The sequence below is a fragment of the Capra hircus genome, chromosome 21 (assembly GCF_001704415.2).
Source record: "Capra hircus breed San Clemente chromosome 21, ASM170441v1, whole genome shotgun sequence".
Taxonomy (NCBI): Eukaryota; Metazoa; Chordata; class Mammalia; order Artiodactyla; family Bovidae; genus Capra; species Capra hircus.
Genome location: NC_030828.1, coordinates 48,468,478 through 48,496,101, shown reverse-complemented (window position 1 = coordinate 48,496,101; position 27,624 = coordinate 48,468,478). Strand labels below are relative to the sequence as shown.

General features: G+C 37.1%; 1 protein-coding gene across 1 annotated transcript in view; it reads left to right on the top strand.

The window, feature by feature from the left end:
• The window catches only part of SEC23A (Sec23 homolog A, coat complex II component), a 58,145-nt gene that overhangs the window by 23,131 nt on the left and 7,390 nt on the right, over positions 1–27,624 (top strand). Inside the window, exons 11-19 of the mRNA XM_018066347.1 lie at positions 2,286–2,366; positions 4,249–4,338; positions 5,976–6,082; positions 10,846–10,999; positions 14,768–14,845; positions 16,537–16,698; positions 19,785–19,871; positions 22,067–22,222; positions 24,486–24,551. Of these exons, the coding sequence (XP_017921836.1) occupies positions 2,286–2,366; positions 4,249–4,338; positions 5,976–6,082; positions 10,846–10,999; positions 14,768–14,845; positions 16,537–16,698; positions 19,785–19,871; positions 22,067–22,222; positions 24,486–24,551 (981 nt within the window). The remainder of the gene's footprint in view (positions 1–2,285; positions 2,367–4,248; positions 4,339–5,975; positions 6,083–10,845; positions 11,000–14,767; positions 14,846–16,536; positions 16,699–19,784; positions 19,872–22,066; positions 22,223–24,485; positions 24,552–27,624) is intronic.

Sequence of the window (27,624 nt, the reverse complement as noted above, 5' to 3'; positions counted from 1 at the left end):
TAGATATACCTCGTTTTATTGTGCTTTGCAGGTACTGTGTTTTTTAGAAGTTGAGGATTTGTGGCAGCCCTGTGTGGAGCGTCTGTTAGCACCATTTTCCCACCAGCATTTGCTCATTTTATGTCTCTGTCACATTTTGGTTATTCTCACAGTATTTGAAACCTTTTCATTATTATTGCATTTGTCATCTGTGATTTTTGATGTTACCATTAATACCATAATTGTTTTGGGGCACCATGGACCATGCCCATTTAAGAGAGTGAACTTAATCAGCAAATGTATATGTTCTGATCACTCCATCTGTCTCTCTCCCTCTTCTCAGGCCTTCCCATTCCCTGAGACACAATAATATTTTAAATTAGGTCAATTAATAACCATACAGTGGCCTCTAAAGGGTTCAAGTGAAAGAAAGAGTCCCACATCTCTCACTTTAAATCAAAAGCTTACTGAGGAAGCATGTCAAAAGCCAAGACAGGCCAAAAGCTAGGCTTCTTGGCACCAAACATTTAGCCAAGTTATGAAGGCAAAGGAAAAGTTCTTGAAGGAAATTAAAAGTACATGAATGATAGCAAAAAAGAAAGTGAAATAGCGTGATTGTGGATATTTTTAGTGTCCTGGGTAGAGGATAAAACCTGCTATAACATTCCCTTAGGCCAAATCCTAACCTCGAGCAGGCTCTAACTCTCTTCAATTCTTGGGAGGCTGAGAGAGGTGAGGAAGGTGCAGAGGAAAAATCGGAAGCTAGCACAGAGTCGGTTCATAAGGTTTAAGGAAAGTATGAAACTGCAAGGGAAGCAGCAAGTGGTGATGTAGAAGCTGCAGGAAAATTATCCAGAAGATCTAGCTAAGATAGTTAATGAAGGTAGCTAATTAAAACAAGTTTTCAATGTAGGTGAAATGGTATTCTGCTGGAAGAAAATGCCATTGAGAACTTCCATAGCTAGAGAGAAGTCAGTGTCTGGCTTCAAAGGACAGTCTTGACTCTTGTTAGGCGCTAATGCAGTTGGTGACTTTAAATTGAATTAAGGCTCATTTACCATTTCTGAAAATCCCTGGACCCTTAAGAATCTTCTCTCCATGCTCTTCAAGTGGAACAGCATAGTCTGGATGACAGCATATCTGTTTACCGCATGTTTACTGAATATTTTGAACCCACTGTTGAGACCTGCTGCTCAAAAAAAAAAAGGTTCTCTTTTAAATACTACTGCTCACTGAAAATGCACCTGGTACTCCAAGAGCTCTGATACAGATGGACAATGAGATTCATGTTGTTTTCATGCCTGCTAACCCAGTATCCGTTATGCAGCCCATGGATCAAGGAGTAATTTCAACTTTCAAGTCCTGTTTTTTAAGAAATATGTTTCATAAGGTCATGGCTGCCATTCATTTGATGAATCTTGGCAGAGAATTCACCATTCTAGATGCCATTAAGAACATATGTGATTTGTGGAAAGAGGTAAAAAAATATCAGCCTTAACAGGCATTTGAAAGAAGTTTCAAGCCTCATGGGTCTCTGAGGGGTTCAAGACTTCAGTGGAGAAAGTAATTATAGATATAGTGGAAACAACTAGGGAACTAGAATTAGCAGTGGGGAATTAGAGCTAACTAGAATTAGAGCCTGGGGACTTCTCTGGTGGTCCAGTGGCTGAGACTGTGCTCCCAATGCAGGGGGCCTAGGTTCCATCCCTGGTCAGGGAACTAGATCCCACATGCCGCAAATAGGAGTTCGTATGTTGCAACTGAAAGAAGCCACGTGCCACAACTAAAAGATCCTGCATGCTGCAGTAAAGATCAAAGATCCTGTGTGCTGCAACTAGGACCTGGTGCAGCGAAATAAATAAATACTTAAATGAAGCCTGAAGATGTGACTGAATTGCCACAGTCTCATGATGAAACTTGAATGGAGAGGAGTTTCTTCTTCAGAAAGAGCAAAGAAAGTGGGGTTTCTTGAAATAGAATCTACTGGTGAAAATACTGTATAGACTGTTGAAATGACCACAAAGGATTTAAAGTATTATATAAATTTAGTTGATAAAGCAGTGACAGAGTTTGAGAGGACTCACTCCAATTTTGAAAGCGGTTCAATTAACGGGTAAAATGCTGTCCAACAGTGTTGCATTCTACAGAGAAATTGCTTGTGAAAAGAAGAGTCATTTGATGCAGCAAACTTCATTGTTGTCTTATTTTAAGAAATTGCCACATGTATCCAGAAAGCTCTCATTCAAACAGATGCCGATGTGGAGCCCACCAACACGGAGGGCTGACTGTATATTCTTATTTTGCAGACCTCAAGGGAAATAAAGATTTCAGGAGCTATTGGACCCTGTGTGTCTCTCAATTCTAAAGGACCCTGTGTGTCTGAAAATGTAAGTCACGGCCTTTTTTTCTAAAAAGAAAATCATTAATTCTCAGGGCAGATCCAATAGAGACCTGGGGTGGCAGTATGTAGCATTCCTTTCAAAATGACCGTGTGGGTGCTTTTCAGTAGAACGTACTTCAGCTCCCATTGGTATACCTCTGTTTGTGGTTGTTCTTTCCACATACTACTTTTCCCATCCGTCCCTAAATTAGAACTTTTGCACTGTCACTAGTCTTCTATTTTTCATGCCTAAGTTATTCCTTGCCCCATTGTGCCTGGAGGGGAAAAAGCAACTATTATGATTTGGAAAGTTGGAGATTTCTGAAAGTCAAAATTAATCCCCCCATTTTTTTCATTAGAGATTACATTGGAGTAATTAAATTAAAGATTTTGAAAGTGAAAGTCACTCAGTTGTGTCTGACTCTTTGCGACCCCATGGACTATACAGTCCATGGAATTCTCCAGGCCAGAATACTGGAGTGGGTAGCCTTTCCCTTCTCCAGAGGATCTTCCCAACCCAGGGTTCTAACTCAGATCTCCCATATTGCAGGCAAATTCTTTACCAGCCAAGCCACAAGCTGAATTAATTCCTTTCTTTACTATTATTCTATCTAGGAGATGTATAACGTACTTTGAAATGGTAGAATCATATAGCTGTGAAGAAAATGATGTGATAAAATACAAAGTGTGCAATCATCTTTGAAATGACACTTTAAAAATTAATTAAGCAGTTTGCCTGGTAAAAATTTATATCTGAGATGTTTTCTTGGAAATTAGACTGCTCAAATTACACAGTTCTGATCCAAAGAACCTGTATTCATATATGCATATGTTAAATCACTATCTCTTTAAGTGGATTAAATCATTGGATAGAAGGATAATGTTAGTTGAAAGTACTTCATTAAATTGAGTATACTTTTAATGTCTACAATATGAGGAACTTATGCTAATATTTTTACAATTTACTTAGCAAGGATTTGAATTAATTTTATTTGTGTGAAAACTGCTTAATTTTATTTCATGGCATGTTTATATGATCTTAAAAAAATCATAGACATTTGACATTTAGAGAATTAGTTAGAAACCTGAAGTAAATTTTTTCTCACTGGTATTTTTTTCTACGTTTCCACCTTTATATATATATGCATATATGTGTGTGTGTGTGTGTGTGTGTGTGTGTGTATAAATAGGTAAGTGTTAGTCGCTCAGTCATGCCCGACTCTTTGCGACCCCATGGGCTGCAGCACACCAGGCTTCTGTGTCCATGAGATTTTCCAGGCAAGGATACTGGAGTGCGTTCCCATTTCCTTCTCCAGGGGATCTTCCCAACCCAGTGATCGAACCCAGGTCTCCTGCACTGCAGGCAGATTCTTTACCAACTGAGCTACAAAGGAAGCCCGTACATATATATATATAGCGGTAATTGGAGAAGGCAATGGCACCCCACTCCAGTACTCTTGCCTGGAAAATCCCATGGGTGGAGGAGCCTGGTAGGCTGCAGTCCATGGGGTCGCTAAGAGTTGGACACGACTGAGCGACTTCACTTTCACTTTTCACTTTTCACTTTCATGCATTGGAGAAGGAAATGGCAACCCACTCCAGTGTTCTTGCCTGGAGAATCCCAGGGACGGGGGAGCCTGGTGGGCTGCCATCTATGGGGTTGCACAGAGTCGGACACGACTGAAGCGACTTAGCAGCAGCAGCAGCAGCAGTGGTAAATTCCCACCCCAGTACTCTTGCCTGGAGAATCCCATGGACAGAGGAGTCTGGCAGGCTACAGTCCATGGGGTCGCAAGAGTCGGACACGACTTATTGACTAAACCACCACCACCACCACCAGAGATAAATTGTATTCTCTAGCTTTCAAATATGCTGTTTTATTTTTACAGGAGATAGGAACAGGTGGCACTTGTCAGTGGAAGATATGTGGACTCAGTCCCACTACAACCTTAGCCATATATTTTGAAGTTGTCAATCAGGTATGACTTTTATATTTGAATATGGAAATGTATATTTGAAAACATAATTTAGGCCATGAGTATTTCCAGAGCTATGACCAAAAGATTATTCTGTTTTGAAATTTTTCTTTGTCATTTTCTATTTCTCAAGGCTATACTCCTTGGTGAGAGGACATACTATATAATAAGAGACATCAGGGAGAGCTGCAAATACCCAACCTTTTTGGGGAACCCAGCTTTTAGTCTTTTGTTTTAAAACTGTAGCATAAATAAAATCTTAAATTCTGTTCTAGTTATGCATTTTTGTAGGTAGGTATCTAGTTCCTCCTAGGTGTTGCAAGGTATATACTGATATATGAGTCCTTTTGAAAGAAAGTTTAAGATATCAAAATTTATAGAAAAAGATTGGAAGGTAAAAGATGTCAATATTTGGAAAGATATTTTGTTCTGCTGCAGGAGAACATTATCATATTAAGGAATGATATAACGTATAAATATTGATATACCAGTAGTTATGGGGCATAAAATGAATTATGAAGTATTAGTAGTGAGCCTGCCTAAAATAGATGCAGTAATTTTTTTTTTTAACTATTAAAATTTGTGAAAAAGATAGTGGCTCTTATTGACAGACGGTAACAACAACCACAAAGCAAGAATGTCTGTTGTCAAAGGGCATGAAGAAAGTTTCCCTTTTGACCGTCTTGTTTCTTTCTGAGGATTATTATCATATATTACTGTTGGTCTCTTCTCATTAATGGTTTTCTGTTGGTCATCTGTTCATCATGTGATTATCTTCCTAAAATCTCTGTTTTCATCTTATGTACCTAGGGGAGGAGAACTTAGCTCAAGTTCTCTTTCTTTTATTGAATTGTAGTCAATTTAAAATGTTGTGTTAGTTTCAGGTCTACAGCAAAGTTATACATGTATATTTTTCTATTCTTTTTCAGATTCTTTTCCCTTATAGGTTATTTCAAAATATTGAGTATAGTTCCCTGTGCTATACAGTAGGTCCTTGTTGGTTATCTGTTTTATATATAGTAGTGTGTCTATGTTAATCCCCAAACCCTAATCCCCCACCCCAACCTTCCCCTTTGGTAACCATAAATTTGTTTTCTATGTCTGTGAATTTATTTCTGTTTTGTAAATAAGTTCATTTGTATCTTTTTTTTAGATTCTACATATAAATGTTATCATATGATATACATGTTTCTCTGTCTCTCTTACTTAGTATGATTATATCTCAGTCCATCCATATTGCTGTAAAAGGCATTATTTCATTCTTTTTTATGTTAGCTCCATTTCTTTTTATCCAGTTACTGTTAGGCAGAATTGCCTCACATATGCTTTTTTTTTTTAATCTTTTAATTTCTTTATGCTTCTCCCTTCATTTTGCTTTTTCATGTTTCTCTGAATTATATATTACTTGAAATCGGTTTACTAGCTTGACTCAATCCCCTCTTATCCTTCATAATTTTTCTCCTCTCCCCAATATATTTCTCTTTCATGTGGCGAATCACCATTGTTCTGTATGCCCTTGAAATAAGCATCCTCCTGATAGATTTTAGAATGAATTGTTAGTGCTAGGATGTGCAATCCATGAGTATATGACAACACTGTAATAGACTGTGCTTAGATTCTGCTCTTTTATTTTTATGCAGCATAATGCTCCAATTCCTCAAGGAGGGCGTGGTGCAATCCAGTTTGTGACTCAGTATCAGCATTCAAGTGGGCAGAGACGTATACGAGTGACCACCATTGCTAGGAAGTAAGTTGTATTTGTTAGAGATTTAATTTATGTGTCATGCTCCCAAAACTGGCTTCCTATTTTGAATGACATTTTGGAATGAAGTTAGTCTGGAAAGAATTCTTAGATGAGGTGAGTCTAGATGTGAACAGGCTTTTGGTCTATTTTTGTTTGTCTTGGACTTGATTGTCTGGGTAGGAAGTGTTGGTCAGTATAAACTTAACCTGATCTAGGTATGGTTTAGAAAATGCACACTGAAGGAAATAGCTCTCCTTGTATTGAAATGTGTTTAAATTCCAGCTTCATTTCTGAAAACCATGAGACTATTTTGGTGAGTGATGGACACAGCCTAATGTTTCAACAGAGTGTTGTGTTAGATGGCCTGTTAAATAGTAGAGGGCAGTATGTAGAGAGATGAGATATATTGTCCTGCTATAACTTTGCTCTGACTTAAAATCCTTGAATGAATGTTAAGTGAATATATTATTCTTTTGAAGAAAATGTGCCAATTGAGCTTTCCTTTATGTTTGTTCAGATTTCATACTATAAATTTTGAAGTATTGATTCTTGGCAAATAGGTCAATTTATTTATGCCCCCTCAACATACACACTGGAGAAGGAAATGGCAACCCACACCAGTGTTCTTGCCTGGAGAATCCCAGGGACAGAGGAGCCTGGTGGGCTGCTGTCTATGGGGTTGCACAGAGTTGGACATGACTGAAGTGACTTAGCAACATGTACACATCCCACCCCCACATGCATGTATAACTTAATTTGGAATTCAAAATATTTGCTTAAGGAAACAACTGAGCTTGTCAAATTGAGGGATACTTTACAAAGCCATTGGCTTAGACACAACAAAAATGTCTTAGAAGGCAAAGAAACTGTTAGTGACTTGTCCAAATTAAAGGAGACGAAAGAGATGTTACAACTAAAGCCAGTATGCAATCCTGGATAAAATCCTGTCCGGAAAATTTTTGCTATAGGGACATTGTTGAGACAATTGGGGCAATTTGAATTTGATCTACGTATCGGATAATAATGTTTTATCTTTTTCCTTTAACCACAGACTTTATTGTTTGAATATTTGCAACTATTATTCTATACTCAAATTTTAATTTCTTACAAAAGTCTATATTCCATATTGCTAGGTCACTTCACTTTCCATTTTATGCCAAATTTCCATCAAGAACTATTTCCCCAAATCCTAGTCTCCAGATTGTGTGGTTTGGTGGTGGTGTTCATTTGCTAAATTGTGTCCGACTCTTTGTGATGCCACGGACAATAGCCTGCCTGGTTCTTCTGTCCATGAGATTTCCCAGACAGGAATACTGGAGTTATGTCAGTATTTAATTTCATTAATTTTGTAACTGGAGCTGTATAAGGGAACTTTTTTATTCTTAGGAGAGACACACTGAGGTATTTAAGGAGAAGGTGATATATTTATCTTTAATTTACTCTCACAAAGTTTGGCAAAAGAAAAAGTGTGTGTGTACAAAGGAAGAGAGAATGGCAAAACAGAATGTTACAGTGCTGCCAATTGTTTAATCTAGGTGATGAATATATAGATCATTCTACTCATTGCTTTTATGTTTGAAATACTCTTAAAATGAAAAGTTTTAAAAAGAGGTTAATCTTTCAAGAGAAGGGGAACTTTTGTTGTAAGAAATTTTTCATGGATTTATAGATCTTCAAATTTTTTTTGCTTCGAATTTTTGTGGCTATTTGTAGAGAGATACCGTATGTGTTTTGATGCCATTTATATCATTGTGTCTCACCAAAGCACCTGCTTCTTCAAATTAACTTATCCTGGCCATTTTCAATAATCGAGTCTTATTTTTTTCCCTTTATTTATTAGAAATATGACTTTAGGGGCTGAGGCAAGTGCATTTGTTAAGTGAATAAACCGTATGAAAGTAAAGGACTTAAGTTCCTGAGATACAGTCAAGTTATCCTTTGTTGTATAGAGAAAATAACTTTGATCTGGAAAGTTTGGTTTGAAACTACTGGTAAGAATCATAGTGAATGAGTATTGAAAATACAGAAGACAGATTTTGCCATGTGAACAAACCCTTTAAACTTTAGGAATAAAATTTTAAATTTATGGCTAAATAACTTTTAAGTAGTAAATTTGTATGTGTTTGCTTGCTAATATATTTTTCACTGCTGAGCCATATTGTTTTCAGGAGAAAAATGTTTCAGCAAGTGAATATCATGGTCGTACAAGTTGGGGAAATTCCCATTTAAAACAATTTTGCTTTGGAGAATTCCGTGGTGTTCTAGTGGTTCTAACCATTGGTACTTCAGCTGCTGTGGGCCCTGGTTCACTCCCTGGTTGCGGAACTAAGATTCTGCAAGCCCTGCTGCGTGGCCAAACAAGCAACAGCTTTGTTTTTAGTTCTATGATATTTTTTTAGTTAAAAAGTAATTAAACTATTAGTATAATCACTGTGTTTAAATTGCACTAAAAATAACCTTTAAAATTATCAGTTCTTATTCCTTTATTCATTCGCATTGTTTTCTGCTTCTTGGTATTTCATTACACTGAGATAATCTATGGCTATAAGTCACCTGGAAAATAGTAAACAATTATTTGTCTACTTGAAAAAAAATTAAAAGCAGAGAGAAAAAGGAGAAGAATTTGAGCGCTGCTGCCTGAGTTTTCTTGGGATCCCTTCTTAGAGCTCTAAGTCATGTAAAAGTGGTTCAGCTTTTCATGAACCTATAAGTATTGCCAGAATTTCTTTAAGTGAGGTACTTTAGGAACAGGATCAGCTGAAGTATTAAAAAACTCTGCCTGTGAAATGTTAGACAAACAAACAAGAGCTATTGCTGGGTCTCCTTGTTATCAGCTTGACTGGATTAAATTTATAGAATAGGTGGGTTTAATAAATTGTGCTATTTTATATATAATAGCAAATGAATCACTTAGACTAAAATTTTACTTATTATTTTTGATTGGTTTTATTGTGTCATATGGAGAGAAAAGAATACATAATAATTTTAATTAGGTAATTTTTATTACTAATAATTGAATTAAAGACCAATGAGAAAAAATTCTGATACTTTATTCATTTTCCAGTTTAGGAAATGATAATTATTTAGTCTGGGAGAAAATTTTATTTTTTGTGTTTCCATTTTTCTGTTTTTATAAGATTGAAGATTTTATAAGATTGAATAAATGAATTTTTAAAGTCAGATATACCAACGCATGTCAGTTCAGTTCAGTTCAGTTGCTCAGTCATGTCTGACTCTTTGTGACCCCATGGACTTCCAACTCTTTGCGACCCCATGGATTGCAGCACGCCAGGCCTCCCTGTCCATCACCAACCCCTGGAGTTTACTCAGATTCATGCCCATTCAGTCGGTGATGCCATCCAACCATCGCATCCTCTGTCGTTCCCTTTTCCTCCTGCTTTTAACCTTTCCCAGCATTAGGGTCTTTTCAAATGAGTCACTTCTTTGCATCAGGTGGCCAAAGTATTGGAGTTTCAGCTTCAACATCAGTCCTTCCAATGAATATTCAGGACTGATTTCCTTTAGGATGGACTGGTTGGATCTCCTTGAAGTCCAAAGGACTCTCAAGAGTCTTTTCCAACACCACAGTTCAAAAGCATCAATTCATTGGCGCTCAGTGTTCTTTATAGTCCAACTCTCACATCCATACATGACCACTGGGAAAACCATAGCCTTGACTAGACGGACCTTTGTTGGCAAAGTAATGTCTCTGCTTTTTGATATGCTGTCTAGGTTGGTCATAACTTTTCTTCCAAGGAGCAAATGTCTTTTAATTTCATGGCTTCAGTTATCATCTGCAGTGATTTTGGAGCCCCCAGAAATCAAGTCTGTCACTGTTTCCACTGTTTCTTCATCTATTTGCCATGAAGTGATGGGACCAGATGCCATGATCTTCGTTTTCTGAATATTGAGCTTTAAGCCAACTTTTTCACTCTCTTCTTTCACTTTCATCAGGAGGCTCTTTAATTCTTCTTCACTTTCTGCCGTAAGGGTGGTGTCATCTGCATATCTGAGGTTATTGATATTTCTCCCGGCAATCTTGATTCCAGCTTGTGTTTCTTCCAGTCCAGCGTTTCTCATGATGTATTCTGCATGTAAGTTAAATAAGCACGGTGCCACTATAAAGCCTTGATGTACTCCTCTCCTGACTTGGAACCAATCTGTTGTTCCATGTCCAGTTCTAACTGTTGAATTTTCCATAGTTTGTTGTGATACCAACCCGTGTATCTGTGTGCATACGTATGCACATACCTGTGCTGTTATTTTTATGTGTAATGATCTTACTGTTTTAAGGAATGTGTTTGGAAATGTACTGCTTCTGCGGACACTAGTGGTCAAGAACTTGCCTGCCAGTGCAGGAGCAGTAAGGGACATAGGTTTCATCCATGGGTCAGGAACATCCCCAGGAGGAGGGCATTGCAACTCACTCGAGTATTCTTTCCTGGAGAATCCCACGGACAGAGAAGCCTGGCGGGCTGCTGTCCATGGGGTCGCAAAGAGTTGGACAGGACTGAAGCACCTAGGCGCATGCAATTATTTTAGAGGATTTTATTAGGTTTGGATGTTTCTTTCTGAAAAACAGTGAGTACTATACTGAAACTACTATTAGTGATTTTTTTAAACCTAATTTTTCTAGGTAATATTGGAATTTTGAAATATTGAAGTAATTTTCTGTATCTTTTAAATTTAAATCTGTGTAATAGCCAACTAAGGTATCATGAACACAATAATTTAGCAGCAATTCTGTGTTTTCTTCTTGTTTTTAGCTGGGCAGATGCTCAAACTCAGATCCAAAACATTGCTGCATCTTTTGACCAGGAGGCAGCTGCCATTCTTATGGCTCGGCTGGCGATTTATAGAGCTGAAACTGAAGAAGGTCCAGATGTGCTTAGATGGCTAGACAGACAGCTCATTAGACTGGTAAGAAGTAAACATACTGTTCTGAATCGGTATGCATTTATTTATGGTCAGTGTTTTCTGATAATCTGTTTCAAAGGTACTTGACAGTGTAACTGAAGGACTGTGTGAGGGACTACTGATCAAGTTGCTGAGAAAGGCATAGTGATGAATAGTAGAGTTCATTGATCTCTTCCAGTAAATGAAAATGCCTTTCTTCCTTAAAATGAAGGAGTCACAATGATGTAACCTATTATTATTTGGGGGGACTGATACCAAATTAATTCCCAGTTTAATTGCTGTATTTGTTTTTACTGTATTTTTACATAGTTTCCTCCACTGCTGTGGTTTAAATTTTCTATTTTTATTTTAGTGGAAGTTTGAAGAGAAATTAATTAGGATATAAAAATTATACACATTAACATACAAAACATAGACAAGTCTTTATTATCTGTATCTAGGCTACCAAAGTATATGTTAGTAAAGTTGTTAAGAATGATAATTATACTTGGGCTTTAACATGTCAGGAACCCATCACTTATGTTATGACCTAGAATGCTTGGTTAATGCTTCCTATTTACTCAGCAAATTCTGGCCTATGATTTCCTTGAAAGTACTTCTTCAGTTCTTCCTTGAGTTTGAAAACTCTATTGAGAACTCTCTTTGCTAGGCTATCAAATTTCTTTTTTTAGCAGGAAGTTTTTGTGTTGTCTAAATTTTCATGTATATTTAAAACATTATTGAGGGAACCAGTCTTTGTTTAATAAAGTTAACCATTTTTGTAGCATCTTCCAGTGCTTTCACTCTTTCACTTTTGAGGGCGTTTTTATGCTGGTACCTCTTTGTGAAGAAAGCAGTGTTCTGACAACATCAGCCTGTCTTTTTTTGACAAGAGTCATAAAACCTCTCTTGGAGCCAACCATTAATTGGACACCATCAGTACAAATGCCAGCATATTTTCTCCAAGGTAGACTTCGGTTTCCATATAAGAAGGTCCAAGCATTAAATATGTTTTGCCCTTTGCTTGTTTAGGGCAGCAGAAAAGTCCTCTGCAATTTCACTGTTATTTAGCAACTTGGCATGACATTGGTGAAATCTATTGACTTGTTTGCTTGATTAGGGAAGCTGTTATTTTTAAGCCAATTATACAAACCTCTTCAACATCATGTAACATGTCATGAATGCATTCATTTTTTATATTGTTTTACAATGGAACCTTTCTAATTTCTCAGACTTCATCTTATCCTAGCATTTTACTTACTCTAATTTTACATGTGGTCATTATTAGGTTCTTATCCACTGTGTGACTTTTTCTTTTCTAGATAATAAATTTTTCTCTGAAATATCTTGTTTCCTGAGCTTTTTCACTGATTGTGACTATGTAATTTTAACAAATACTTTACTGCTTTGAGAATCTAAAAGCTGTTTGAAGTAATCACATTTATTTGCCATATGGTTATGATTTGTAGTGAAGTACTTTTTTCCGTTTTGCTGGAGCTGTCACTGCTTTTGTAGGTTATGACATATGACACAAAATTGGATAGTACAACTTGGGTTATCAACTTGTGTAAAACCCACTGATAAGTAGCTTTCAGTGTGAAGCTGGACTTTTTCTGGTATACTGGTAGGACCAGGCACTTTAGTTGTGCTGTTTTTAAGGACTGTTTCCATCATTACCATTTTCTTATAGAGATTAGGCTTTGACCCTTTGGGCCCATTTATGTGGCTGGCTTTGTGCATAACTAATAGCTGAATTAAAGACTAAAGTTCTTACAAGTGTTGTTATTTTCTCCGAGAAAATTGTGTTACTGTCGCTTTATTTGCCCAATCTTACTACTACCAAATAACTGAAACAGTGGATCTTTGATATACCTCCTTTTTGCTTTAGTTTTTTTTTTTTTTTTTTCTCATTTGTGGTAGTGTTCTGGTTGGGTTGTAAATAAGAACTCCTCACAATTCCAGTAATTAATGCTAGGGCATTTGAGTGTTCAATAAAATTTTAAAAAGTAACCCAAAGATTAGAAATTTATGTATGTGTATATTACACAAAATGTATATTGTTATCTGTGGCATAGGCAATATTTATAAAAATAAGTTAATATGTATTTAACCTCTGGATGAAAAAGGACTTTAAATATGAAACATAATCAGGAGCCATAAATAAAAATATTAAAAGATTTATTACATTCAAATGAAACAAAAGTCTGTGTGGTTAAAAATACCATTAGCACAATTTATTACCAACTTTATTACATGTATGGCAACATGTGAAAATTTTCATCTATAAGAGCTATTGCAAATCAGTAGTATTGGGGTAAAAGATAAGCAAAGATCATGGACAAGGAATTAGCAAAAGAAGGAAAGCAGTGACCAATAAAAATGAAAATGAAAAACATGAAAAACTTGCTGATCTCTTAATAAAATCAAACGATGTGTGACATGGCTTTTCTGAAGAATCTTTTCAACGTGTTTGATGTTCTAGATCTCACGTATATTTTATATTTTTGACCAGTGCTTTCAGGAGAACTTTTACAATGGCAGAAATGTTCTGTCGTCGGCACTGTCCATTATGGAACTACTGCCGACATGTGGTTCTTGAGTACTTGAAATATGGCTAGTGCAACTGAGAAGCTGGATTTTAATTTAATTTTAATTAATTTAAATTTATCATAGCTAGTGGCTTTTCATATTGGACAGTGAAAATTATTATCCTAATCTATAAGTTTTATCAGTGAAATGTTGTTAGGGCGCATTGTGTCAGAAATACTCTTATTCCCAGATACCAAGATCTATTTTCTGAGGATTAGTGCTGCGACTGCAGCTTTTTTATCCTTTGGCTAGCTGTGGTTCTGAAATGATTTTTCCTGAAAGCCAATAATGTGATCAAACCAATTATGCCTTTTATGTGTTCTTTATGGCACAGATAGCTATGTAAATGATTTAGTTGAACATTTTAGGCTACGAAAGCCCTGTACTACTTTCAGCAGTGAACCTTTTGTTACTTTTTGCTTGTTATTTTTGCCCTCGATCATATGCAAGTACTGATAGATGTTGCCAGGAAGCAGACCAGTTACATAAGTACTATAGAAACTTTTCAGGTCAGAGACTGCTGAGGAACAAAGAGGAAGCTCCCATTTACTGAGTGCTTAGTGTCAGGCATTGTGCTGCGCACTTTCTCCTGTGGATTATCTCAGTTATTTTGATGCCTTTTGTTATATTATCATGGAGGGTTTACTTCCCTGTCGCTAGAGCATGTGTCTCCTTTATTGCCTTTTAGTTTCTGCCTTTGTGTTCTTTCTTTACTGGTTTACCTGTTGATCTTGATTTTCTTTTCCTCAGTAGCTCTTTCTTTTTGGCATTTTTTCAAGTGTACCCAATTTTATACCATCATTTTGCCTTTAGAGCCACTATGGTATCTTGACAGTACATCTTTCTGTCTGTAGACTGTTGTCTTTTTTAGGTAGGGTCTTAGGGGGCACATATTGAGCTTTTTGGGCCATCACCCAGAGCTCTTCATTTGCTATCAGAGACACTTAGTTTAAAAAAATTCAAACACTTTTAAGATGAGTTGTTCTGCACTGAAGCAAATGTATTGTTTGCTTCCAAAATTAAAATTTCTGTCTTTTTTTGGTAATCATTCTCTTGGTAAGTCTATAAATAATATCCCAGTTTTATCCTGTATCAAGTATCTGCCTCCTAAAGAGAATAACTTTTTAAAAATAGAAAGCACATAGGCAGAAGTTTTAGCTCTGTGCCAGAGAATGTATTACTAACAAGTTTTATTTTATTTAGTGTCAGAAGTTTGGCGAGTATCACAAAGATGATCCAAGTTCCTTCAGATTTTCAGAAACTTTCTCTCTTTATCCACAGGTGAGTAGACAAAAGATCTGTGTTCTTAGTGTTGACAGTAGTGTTGGGTCTCACTTTTCCTGTTTTCTTTTATTATTCGTCTTACAGGATTATTCTTTTGGTTAGGTTTTAAGTTTTGAGATAGCTAAGAAAATAGTATTATGATTGAATAGTTAGTGAAAAGTAAGTAGTATTTTTATGATAACCTTGAATATAGCATATATTTGTGGTGAGTAGAAATTTACACCAAAACCTTATTGGGGAGCACAATTTGGTATGAAGCAGATTAGCTTTCCATCGGATAAAAGGGATCTAACTAATTGCAGTACTGCCAAAAGGAAGTAATTTTAACAGTCTGCTAGTCTTATGGTATCATTGCCTGAGGACAGATTTATGGAGACATCCCAGATAAACAGAAAAGAACCTTTATCTTACAGAATCTTTCTGCTTGGATAGTGGAGTCTGTCTGTCTGTTATTTTGGTAGATATTCTTTAAAGTATAGGTTTATATGATGAGTAATAGAGATAATATTTATTCAACTGAGTATATACGAAGTGCAAGTAATTTAGGAGAATAAAGATGGTTGACATGGATTCTGTTTTCAAGGAGCTTTCATTTTGAAGGGTGAGATCTGTAATATATGTAAACAATGTAGAAAAGAAAGTGAGATTCAACACTACAAGAGAGACACAATATTTAAAGGAAACTTTAAAGAATCCTTCCAAATGGATTATTTGGTATATCTTTATGGAACAAGTGGTATTTTATTTTACCTTAACCTGGAGAGATGATTAATATTGAGATACGGAAATTCAAATTTTTGCTCCTCACAAAAACTTTGTTTAAAGCTTCGACCTTCTTTTCAGAGATACTCTTATTTTTTGAAAATATTTTATTGATCTGTAACCTAGAAACTCCATGTTTCTAGGGGGAGACTTCCCCAAGTCTCTGGTTGAGATTTTGGAGAATTAGAATAAGGCAGAGTCTACTTGTCTTAATGGAGAAGGGAATGGCTACCCACTCCAGTATTCTTGCCTGGAGAATTCCATGGACAGAGGAGCCTGGCAGGCTATATATAGTCCATGGGGTTGAAAAGATTCAGGCACAACTAAGTGACTGTCACTCACTCACTTGTCTTAAGGGAGGCAACCCTTTGTGTTTTGAGAATTCTCGGACCTCACTTCGTATCAGGAAATAGTAAGGGAATTGAGGGCATTCGTCTAAGTTATTCTTGTTTAGTCACTGAGTCATGTCCAACTCCTTTGTGATCCTGTGGATTGTAGCTTGCCAGACTCCTCTGTCCTTGGAATTCTCCAGGCAAGAATACTGGAGTGGGTTGCCATTTCCTTCTCCAGGGGATCTTCCATCCCAGAGACTGAAACTGTGTCTCTTGCATTGGCAGGCGGATTCTTTACCACTGAGGCACCAGGGAAGCCCTTAGTCTAAATACTTGACTTAGATCCAAACAAGGGGTTTTTGTCCCTAGTCTTGTTTTTCTTCTGAGTCATCTCTTTTACTTTTTAGTTGTTGTTGAGTTGCATTTTTAAGTAACTGATAAATATGGGTAAGATTCTGAGAAATACAATTTAGAATGTTCTTATTGTAAGTTGTTTTTTTGTCTTCATAGTTGTAATAAAATGTGTTCATAGTAGTAAACTTCTGTTGCCATATTAAAATCAGTAAAAGCTATCTCGCATGTTTTATCTTGTAGTTTATGTTTCATTTAAGAAGATCTCCTTTCTTGCAAGTTTTCAACAATAGTCCTGATGAGAGTTCATATTATCGTCACCACTTTATGCGTCAAGACTTGACCCAGTCTCTCATCATGATTCAGCCTATTCTATACGCTTATTCTTTTAGTGGACCACCAGAGGTAAGAGGGGTAGAAAAAGAAATTGGTTTTGTTACTGTGCTGTGTGCTATTAAAACAACTAGGTTTTTCTTGAAATATATTTATTAAATATGAGAATTTAATGCAAACATGAATATCTTGTTATTCATGTATACTCTTAATATTTATGAGTGCTTACTATATGCTAGATAAAATGCTAGGCTATATTAGGAAGTTATTTCAAAAAATAAACAGCTATAAGAGACTTTTTATTTATTAAAAAAATTTTTTTAACAGACTTTTTAAAGATCGTTTTGTCTAGTCATTGGGTTGATAAAAATCCTGTAGGGCTCATGACTAGTCTTATGTCTTTACCAATGTCTACAGGTGATGATGATTCTAGAAACTGTATTCCAGAGTTTCGTGTCTGACAATTAGGGCATTCTGTATAAAGAAAACCTCTTGTTTTAATACAGTCCCATTCTCCTATAGTCTTTTGGAACATAAGATATAGTTGATTATAAAGATATATACTCAGAAAAATGATAAAGCTATCCATTTTGCCTTCTTAGCAAACTGTCCCAATTATTTTAACCTATTTTCAAGTAGATAGTTTTTCTGTTTCATGATTAAAGCAATTTGTTTACTTAAAAGTATGTAATGACTGTATTTGAAAATAATAACTTTAGGAAGGGTCAGTATAAAGAGAATATAATATCTATTGGTTAATGATCTCTAATGCTGCCTTTATTCACTTTTGTAAAAAAAATAGTGGGTAAAAAGTTATATTTTGTTGCTATTTTTTAAAGTAATTTGTCATAGTTTTTACTTTTCTAGAAAATGCATTTTTAATTGGTCTAGCTATACATTTGGTCTCATAGTTGTTTGAATGAGGAAAGTAAGTTTTAGAAATACTTTTTAAAAAACAATTTCAAAGTAATATTTGTAAGTTGTAAACATCTAGAAAATGTCAAAAACTGTTTAGAAGAAAAATGGAATTGCACTGCCTGCTCTTGTCAGATTTCAAACTCTCCATTTAATCCATGAATCCCTTTCGTTTCTTAAGGCTTTGCATTTGAAGTTATCCTCTTTCTCTTCTGCATTGTCACTTCTCTCCTCATGATCATTCTCATTAACATAGAACCCTTAGTGTCACTCCTGTTAAACAAAAGCCCCTGGACTTCACATTGTCTCTAATTGCCGCCTCATTGCTCAGGTCCCAGTCATGGCTAAATGCAGAGAGTTCCTTGTTGTTTATATGGTCCCACATTACATTCTCTTCTCAACCTATATTAGTCAGACTCTTGTCCCTGAGATTATTCTGAAACAACTCTTATCAAGGCCACCAAGCCCTCGTCTTGTTGGAACTCACACAGCATTTACACAGTGAGGACTCTCCTTGAAAACCTTCTGCTCTAGGCTTCTCCAAGGGCTTCCCTGGTGGCTCAGAGGTTAAAGTGTCTGCCTGCAGTGCAGGAGACCTGGGTTCGATCCCTGGGTCAGGAAGATCCCCTGGAGAAGGAAATGGCAACCCACTCCAGTACTCTTGCCTGGAGAATCCCATGGACGGAGGAGCCTGGTGAGCTACAGTTCACGGTATCACAAAGAGTCGGACATGACTGAGTGACTTCACTTTCACTTTCACCTTTCACTTTCTCCAGTGCCTACAGCACTTACTGGTTTTCCTCTTCCCCACTGCCTGTTCCTTCTCAGACTCCCCCTGCTGGCTTCTCCCTTTCTGAACTCTAAATGTTGGTGTGCTCCAGGCTCAACCTCTGGCTTCTCTAGATTCCCTTGAAGTGGTACAGTCTAATTACATAGCTCTAATTGCCATCTTCATGCATGTGATACCCAAATTTATGTCAGTTCAGGCCACTTCCTTCTATTTCATATTCAGAACCTTGTTTCCATCTCCAAATTTTCTCTGTCCAAAGCCTTTCCCCTCTCAGTGGTGCTGCACACCATCAGACTTAGGAGTCATCTCTGATTTCCTCTTGACTAGACTCACATGCTAGTAAAGTAATGCTCAAAACTCTCCAAGCCAGGCTTCAGCAGTACGTGAACTGTGAACTCCCTGATGTTCAAGCTGGTTTTAGAAAAGGCAGAGGAACCAGAGATCAAATTGCCAACATCCCAGAAAGTAAAGAGGAGCTAAAAAGCCTCTTGATGAAAGTGAAGAGGAGCTAAAAAGCCTCTTGATGAAAGTGAAAGAGGAGAGTGAAAATGTTGGCTTAAAGCTCAACATTCAGAAAACTAAGATCATGGCATCTGGTCCCATCACTTCATGGCAAATAGATGGGGAAACAGTGGAAACAGTGTCAGACTTTATTTTTTTGGGCTCCAAAATCACTGCAGATGGTGACTGCAGTCATGAAATTAAAAGATGCTTACTCCTTGGAAGGAAAGTTATGACCAACCTAGATAGCATATTCAAAAGCAGAGACATTACTTGGCTGACTAAGGTCCGTCTAGTCAAGGCTATGGTTTTTCCAGTGGTCATGTATGGATGTGAGAGTTGGACTGTGAAGAAGGCTGAGCGCCAAAGAATTGATGCTTTTGAACTGTGGTGTTGGAGAAGACTCTTGAGAGTCCCTTGGACTGCAAGGAGATCCAACCAGTCCATTCTGAAGGAGATCAGCCCTGGGATTTCTTTGGAAGGAATGATGCTAAAGCTGAAACTCCAGTACTTTGGCCACCTCATGAGAAGAGTTGACTCATTGGAAAAGACTCTGATGCTGGGAGGGATTGGGAGCAGGAGGAGAAAGGGACGACAGAGGATGAGATGGCTGGATGGCATCGTGGACTTGATGGACGTGAGTCTGAGTGAACTCCGGGAGTTGGATGGACAGAGAGGCCTGGTGTGCTGCGATTCATGGGGTCGCAAAGAGTCGGACATGACTGAGTGACTGAACTGAACTGAACTGAGACTCTATTTTCAATTGTTACTTCAGTTTAGCGATTCCTCAGAAAATTAAATTGAAACATCCTTTAAGAATTGATAATAGCAAGAGGTTTTAAGTAGTAAGATAATACATTTAAAAAATTTAAAAGATTCTAAAAAGATCAATTTTGTATTTTTAAGTAATTAATTTTTCCTTCTTCCTCTTTCATTATTATCTTCACATCAGCCGGTTCTTCTTGATAGCAGCAGCATTCTTGCAGATCGTATTCTCCTCATGGACACATTTTTCCAGATTTTGATTTATCATGGTGAGGTAAGATTCTCTTGTGTTTAAAGCTATGCATGTAGTTTCAGTAAATTCATATTTTAATTCATATTGCTAGAAGCTTTCCTTCCTTTACTATATGACTAGTGTCTCCTCTATGATAAACTTTATTTCCACTTTTATTAAGTTATGTGTAAAATGCAGTTCTTCCTTTTGTGAATTTTTAGACTTAATTTGCAGTTGACCTGTCTGTGGTTATTTTGTCCGTCTGTCTGCACATAATTGGAGAAATGAATTTTATACAAAGCATAGCTGTGAAAGTAAGAGTGAGCATATCATACTTTTGGGTTTTACCTTAAGACACTTAGAAGGGAAAAGTCAGTAGGCGGGCTTTCCTTTTTATTATTTCATGTGTCCATTTAAAAAGTATTCTGGGACTTCGCTGGTGGTCCAGTGGTTAAGACTCCATACTCCCAATGCAGGGGGCTAGGTTTTATCCCTGGTTAGGGAGCTAGAGCCTGCATGGTGCAACTAAAACCTGACACAGATCTCATCCCCACCCTCCAAATATTCCACGCAAAGTATTTAAAGTAAAAAAAAAATTCAGTTGCTCTTAAAGATTTCATTTAAAGCACAAGCTAATTAAAATTTATAACTTAATTGGATAGGTAAATGATTGAAAAGAGTAGACTACTTGAGTAGCAATTGAGTTAATCTAGGTTATTTAGCATAACTCTATTCATTCCTGTGTTTATTCATTCAGGCGGTATTTAAGTGCTTCCTCTGTGTAAGAAAGCACTGAAATCTAGATACTTTGAGAAATACAGATCTCCTTTTTCATAAACTTATACTCAAGCTTATAGTCTAGTATTCAGGTAACTTGTGCAGATATATTTTTCCAGTGTTATAACTGTAAATGATTTTAGATTTGCACTGTAATAGGGAAGGGGCTTTCCACGTGGCGCTAGTGGTAAAGAACCCACCTCCCAGTGCAGGAGACATAGGAGACATAACCCAGGGTTCCATCCCTGGGTTAGGAAGATGCTCTGGAGGAAGGCAAAGCAATCCACTCCAGTATTCTTGCCTGGAGAATCCCATGGACAGAGGAGCCTGGCGGTCTGCAGTCCATAAGGTTGCCAAGAGTCAGATGTCACTGAAGTGACTTGGCATGCATGCACTCAAGGAAGATCTTATTCAAAATATCACTTTAAATATATGGGACTTTTAAAGACCTATTGATTATTATTTTTAATTGATACCAGTTACTAGAGCTATTTAACTTATAAGAATAATGCCTGTGACACTAGCTCTGTGACAGAGCTAGATTGTTGATTATTTCTTTTGTCTTTCAGTAGTTTTATTTCTTCAAATAGCTTGTTAACATGCATAAATGAGAAATCAGAAATTCAGATGACTGTTCCTCTGTTAAATATAGAGATATAAGTATATCTCTATATATTGATTCACTTAACTTAGAAATCAAGCCAGGTTAAATCTTTGGATGATTTAATTAAATGGCGTTTTTGAGTCATTTACCTAAAAATATTGATTCAAATGCTCTTTTATAGGTATATTATCTTTATAATATTATTGCTATTATTATTAAAGTTTTTACCTTTATGTATCTTGTGAGAATGTAACTCCATTGGTAAAGATTCATAATATAAGAGTAATTAATTTTAAAGTCTCTAGGAAATCTTCTGTACCAGAAATCCCCTTTACTTATCATAAGCTTAGGTAGATACCTTTTTGTTGTTGTTCAGTCGCTAAGTCATGTCCGACTCTTTACAACCCCATGGCCTATAGCCCACCAGGCTCCTCTGTCCTTGGAATTCTCCAGGCAACAATTCTAGAGTGAGTTGCTGTTTCCTTCTCCATGGGATCTTCCTGACCCAGGGATTGAACCCTTGTCTCCTGCATTGATTTGTGGATTCTTTACCACTGAGCCACCTGGGAAGCCCAGCGATACCTTTTAGCTAACTTTAATATGATGTGTAGTGTTTTAAAATTTTTTCTTCATTATTATTTCTTTTTACTTTTAAAGAAGAAATATCCTAATTTTGCATCTGTTTACTCAAGAATACTGAAATTAGTATTGCAACTTTAAAAAATTAGTAACTTAAAAATAAACGGGATAATATTCTGTGATTTTCTTATTTTCTGAGGATTGTTTCATTTTAAAAAAAGTTTTTTTGATTAGGCAAGAAAAAAAGTAATAATTCCTTTAATCGTTTTAAAATTAGACCATAGCTCAGTGGCGCAAGTCAGGATACCAGGACATGCCAGAATATGAAAACTTCCGCCACCTTCTGCAAGCCCCAGTGGATGATGCCCAGGAAATCCTTCACTCCAGGTTTCCAATGCCGAGATACATTGACACTGAACATGGTGGCAGTCAGGTAATACTCTGCGTTTGTTTGCATGTGTGTTGCTGATTTTACAATGAGTTGTTGTTTGCCTTCTGACGTTAGTTTGAATAGACTGCTTCCCCAGGCAAATGAAAAGGAAAGAGATGGGTAGATGGTTTCCAGGGGAAAGTGTGCTTTCTTCTTGCCTTAGTTTTGAGAGCAGACCAGTAAGATCATTGACTAGCTGACTACAGGTGGTGGTTTCTCCCATCTTCTTCCTCCAGCTCAGCTCTAGTAAAGAGCCAGGGTGGTGTTTTGGTGATATGCCAGCTTTAGTTGAGCAAGTAGATATGAACAACTTAGGAAATAATTTAGTGTACTTTTCTCAGATCTCTTTGTTTACTGACAAAGTCTGTGAATATAAAGTTTGTGGTAACATATTTTTTGTTGTCCTTATTCTATCATTTCATTTTTCTAGAAAATGTCATGTAGTAGGAAAGCATTATGGCATTATAAAAAGGTGTGTAATTTTTAGAGTTATGAGGGTTAAATAACGTACATATAGCCCTTTTGGCCTTACAGAAGACTCAGGACCCCATAACGTACACTCATTTTTTTTTTTTTTCTGTTAAAAAAAATTTTTTTTTTATTTATTATTTTTGGCCACAGTGGGTCTTTGTTGCTGCACAGGGTTTTCTCTGGTTGTAGTGAGCAGGTCCTACTCTGTAGTTCTGTTGTGCAGGCTTCTCACTGAGGAGCTTCTCTAGTGTGGAGCATGGGCTCTAGGGTGTGCAGGCTGTAGCAGCTGTGGCACACGCGTTTAGCTGTGGCGCCCAGGTTTTAGAGCACAGGCTCAATAGTTGTAGCGTACGGGCTTAGCTGCTCCGAGGCATGTGGGATCTTCCCAAAGTGGGGATTGAACCCGTGTCTTCTGCACTGGCAGGTAGATTCTTTACCATTGAGCCACTAGGAAAGCCCAACTCTTGAATCACTTTTACTGCTGCCTTTTAATTCTCATTAGAGGTATAGAAATTAATTATAGGTTATTGTAAGCTTTTTTCACTCGTTCCTAGAAAGTACAGACCTTGCTTTATTGATGTATCCCTAGTGCCTAACACTGTATTACAAAGTAGGTAGTAGATATCAGTAACTATTATTCAGAAATGATAGCAATTATTATTAGGGTTTTACTATATTTATAATAGAAGCTACTATACCCTATTGAGAATTTGCAAAGCTGATAATGCTTTACATAACTTCTCTCATTTGATTCTCTAGCAGTCCTATTATTGTTTCCATTTTACGGATAATAAAACTGAGACTTAGGTTACTTGTGGCCAAGGAAAACTGTAGATGGAGGAATTGGGATTTGAATCCAGATGTTCTTTGCTGCTGCTGCTGCTGCTAAGTTGCTTCAGTCATGTCCGACTCTGTGCGAACCCATAGACAGCAGCCCACCAGGCTCCCCCGTCCCTGGGATTCTCCAGGCAAGAACACTGGAGTGGGTTGCCATTTCCTTCTCCAGTGCAGGAAAGTGAAAAGTGAAAGTGAAGTCGCTCAGTCGTGTCCGACTCTCAGCGACCCCATGGACTGCAGCCTACCAGGCTCCTCTGTCCATGGGATTTTCCAGGCAAGAGTACTGGAGTGGGTTGCCATTGCCTTCTCCGAGATGTTCTTTAGAAGTAGAAAAAGATGTTGTATGGTACTAAATTTCAAATGATAGGATTGTCTTGTTCTTTTAATGTGAAATAATAATTTATGACTTGTTCTCTCATTGATGTCTCACCACATGTACTTCTATATTCCTTTTCAATTCTGATTATTATTTCATGATGATAAGGCATGGTGGATAGATGGGCAAAATGTTGGGCAAGTGCTCTCATGGAATAGCCTATAGTTTGAAAAAGTTTGAGAGTCATTTTTAAAGTGAAAGAACATGTAGAGACTTTGAACCTTTGGAGACTTTGAACCTTTGTTGATGTTTCAGACCAGGTGTTTGGTAAATGTCACACTAACTTTGTCATAATTGTTGTACACACACTCTTTATATGCAGAGTTTTGAATTCTACAATTTGTATTTGTTACTGCAAGTGTTATTATGTATGTGTGATTTGGAGAGGTTACACTTATTTGTAACATATAGTGGTCGACATATTTCAAGATTTATCTCATTTTTTAAAGTTTCATTTTAATAAAATTAATTATGAAAATATAGTAAATAGAATTGATTTTATATGGCATAATGTATTTGTTTAGCTTATATTGACCAAATCTTATATTTGATGGATAATATTATTTCTTCTTTGCTTTTAAGGCTCGTTTCCTGCTTTCAAAAGTTAACCCCTCACAGACTCATAATAATATGTATGCCTGGGGACAGGTAAGTGTAAATAGCAGATCGTGGAAATTATTTCTTTGTGTTTTTTATAGTTCGTTATTTTAGTGAAAGCTACATTTTTTGCCTTTGTTTTTGGTAATGGTTTCTGTTGGAAAAGTAATAATGAAAAAAAAGAGGTTAAAATAGAATTAGCATTTGGTGGCACCACAGAAAATACAAAAGTGATTATATCAAATATATAGAAACTTTTCATATTTCAAGCTAACATGTTTCCCTTGAGACAAAAAGCAATAAAGTGTGTAGTAAATGAACTAGAAGGTGATGATTCAGACTTAATGCTAGGCTGTGAACCGCAAAAGGCCACAGGACGCTGGGAGTGGTCAGGGATTGTGGTTGAACAAGAGAGGCTAGAGGCCTGGACATCATTATTAATATATTTTAATTTGGTAGAAATTCTGCCTCTTGATACACTATATCACCACTTATCAAGTGTCCAATCTGCAGGACTCTGTGTTGGTTACTTCAGGATCCCAGCTATCATCCCTGCCTTTGAAGAGCTTGTAGTCTAGTATTAGAAATAAAACACATACCTAAGTTGTTAAAAATACAAGGCAGATTGGGTTGTGTGCTTTTAGGAAAATTTAAGGTGTTACTGGGGGAGAGAGGAGAAGGAGGGGAAAGGGTCTCATGATGGCAGAGGAAAAGATATTTCCTTTAGAGTGCTTATTACTGCAATAAGTAGAAATTGTGTGGGGTACAGAATTCTAGGTAGACGACAGTATGGACTAAGATAAAGAGTATATGTCAAGATGAACAGTGAACAATAAACTGGAAATGTAATTGTGCAGTCACTTATGGCGGCTCTTGAATACCAGGCTGAGGACTGAGGAGCTAAGTTTTTATTTGCTAAGTTATGGAATGTCACTGAAGCTTTTTGGCCAGAGGGCCAATTTTGGCTCTTGGATAATACAGCTGAATCTTAAGATTAGTTGGAAGCAGTCTGTAAGTTGGAACTGTTTCGGCTGAAGTAATCCAAGTGAGAGAGAAAGAAGATGAGATGGTGAAAAAGAATAGATTTGAGTTATATTTCGAGAGGAGACTCAGTGAGATTTGATTAACAGTTGCAGGAAAGTAAAACTTACTCTGGGGCCAGACAGCTGTATGCAAAATCTGAATTCTGATTGGATTCTGGATTAGAGCAAACAGCTTATAAAGAACATAATTGGGATGATTTGTGAAATATATAGACTGTATGTCAGATACTAGTATAGTAATAAATAACTTAAGAGTAATAACGGTGTTGTGGTTATGTAGGCGATTGTCCGTGATCTTGGGAGATACATCCTAAAGTGTTCGGGGATAAAATATTGTGATGTTTTCAACTTGCAAAAATGATTCAATAAGGAGAAAAAGAAAAGAAAAAATACATACAAACATAAAATGTGGCAAAATATTCATCATTGATTTTAAGTTTACGCTATGTTGGTATTCATTGTACTTTCTTTCTAAGGTTTGAATTTTTGAAAAATAGTTGAGGGAGAACAAGGGAGTAAGGCGTTCTGAGCCTGGGTAACTGAGGAGAACATGTGCCAGTAAGAATGAGAGTGAAAAGAAAACATTTTAGACCTTGAGTTTGAGATATCATCTAGATGCCCAAATGAGTAGGCTGTTGAAAATTTGGGTTTGGTGGTCAGGGCAAGGATTAGACAAGTGATACTGAAAGCTAGCACAGTGGATGGTTGTCCAAGGAGACTACAGAGGCAAAGGAAGGATGAGATAGAACCTTGAGGAAGTACAAGTGGTAGGAGTGTTTTATACGTAATCAGAGAAGTGGAAGGAAACCGAGAGGAGCACCATGTCCTAAGTGGTGAGGGAGAACTTTACAGAAGGAAGAAGGGAGCAACAAATACTGAGATGCTGCAGATACTTGGTTTGAGGACGAGGCGGTTATTTGTGCCCTTGCTAAGCAGTTTTAATATAGTCATTGTGTAGAGGATAGATTGTTAAAGAATTAATGAGTGGTGAAGAAGTGGAGGTCATTAAGTATAAATGAATATTTTGCAAATTTAGCCTGAATGAATAGTAGGAGGATGATTGTTATTAGAGTAAGGGCACAAAACTTATTTGTAGACTAAGTGTAAGGAGCTATTGTTGGGGAGATCCAGAAGAACACTGTATGGATGTTTAAGATCCTCAGAAGGAGACAGTGTGATCACATTATGTAGAGTTTAAGCACTGGTAGGGAGGCAGGACATTTCTTTCTGCAAAAGCAAAGAGTGAGAAGAAGGGTGAAGACAGAAAGATTTTGAGGTGGTGAGAAAAGCTCTCATTGGAGAAGCCTGTTTCTTTTCAGTAATAGATTATTTGCTAGAGTGAGAAATGCTGGGGTTAAGGACTGGATAACAGAACAAGTTAAAAACAGCAATAAGGAATATAAGAAAACAATAGAGGATGAATAAAAGACAGCAGTGTTGAGGGTCCATTTTATTTACTAACAATTTCTTGAGCATGGTTCTGTAATGTTCTTTAGCCACGCTGTGTAGTTAGGCATTGCATCAAAGATGGAAGAACTGGGGCTAATTTAGAACTAGAGGTAAGAAAGATGGACACAGCAAAGACAGTAGAATATTTGAGAGCATTGTTAAACAGCTGACTATGGGGCCCAGGCTGGTTAGAAGAGAAATAAAGCAATAATTGGAATTCAGGCCCTTTTCTTTGAATATAGTGAGTGAGTGAGTGAAAGTTGCTCAGTTGTGTCCGACTCTTTGCCACCCCACGGACTATACAGTCCATGAAATTCTCCAGGTTAGAATACTGAAGTGGGTAGCTTTTCCCTTCTCCAGGGGATCTTCCCAACCCAGGGATCGAACGCAGGTCTTCCGTATTGCAGGCGGATTCTTTTACCAGCTGAGCCACAAGGGAAACCCAAGAAGACTGGAGTGGGTAGCCTGTCCCTTCTCCAGGGGAACTTGCCCACCCAGGAATCAAACCAGGTCTCCTGCATTGCAGGTAGATTCTTTACCAGCTGAGCTATGAGGGAAGCCCTTTGAATGCAGAGGTGCCTCAAAAGTTTGCCTTGACTTCTCTACATTTTAGAGAATTTTTTCTGGGTGAT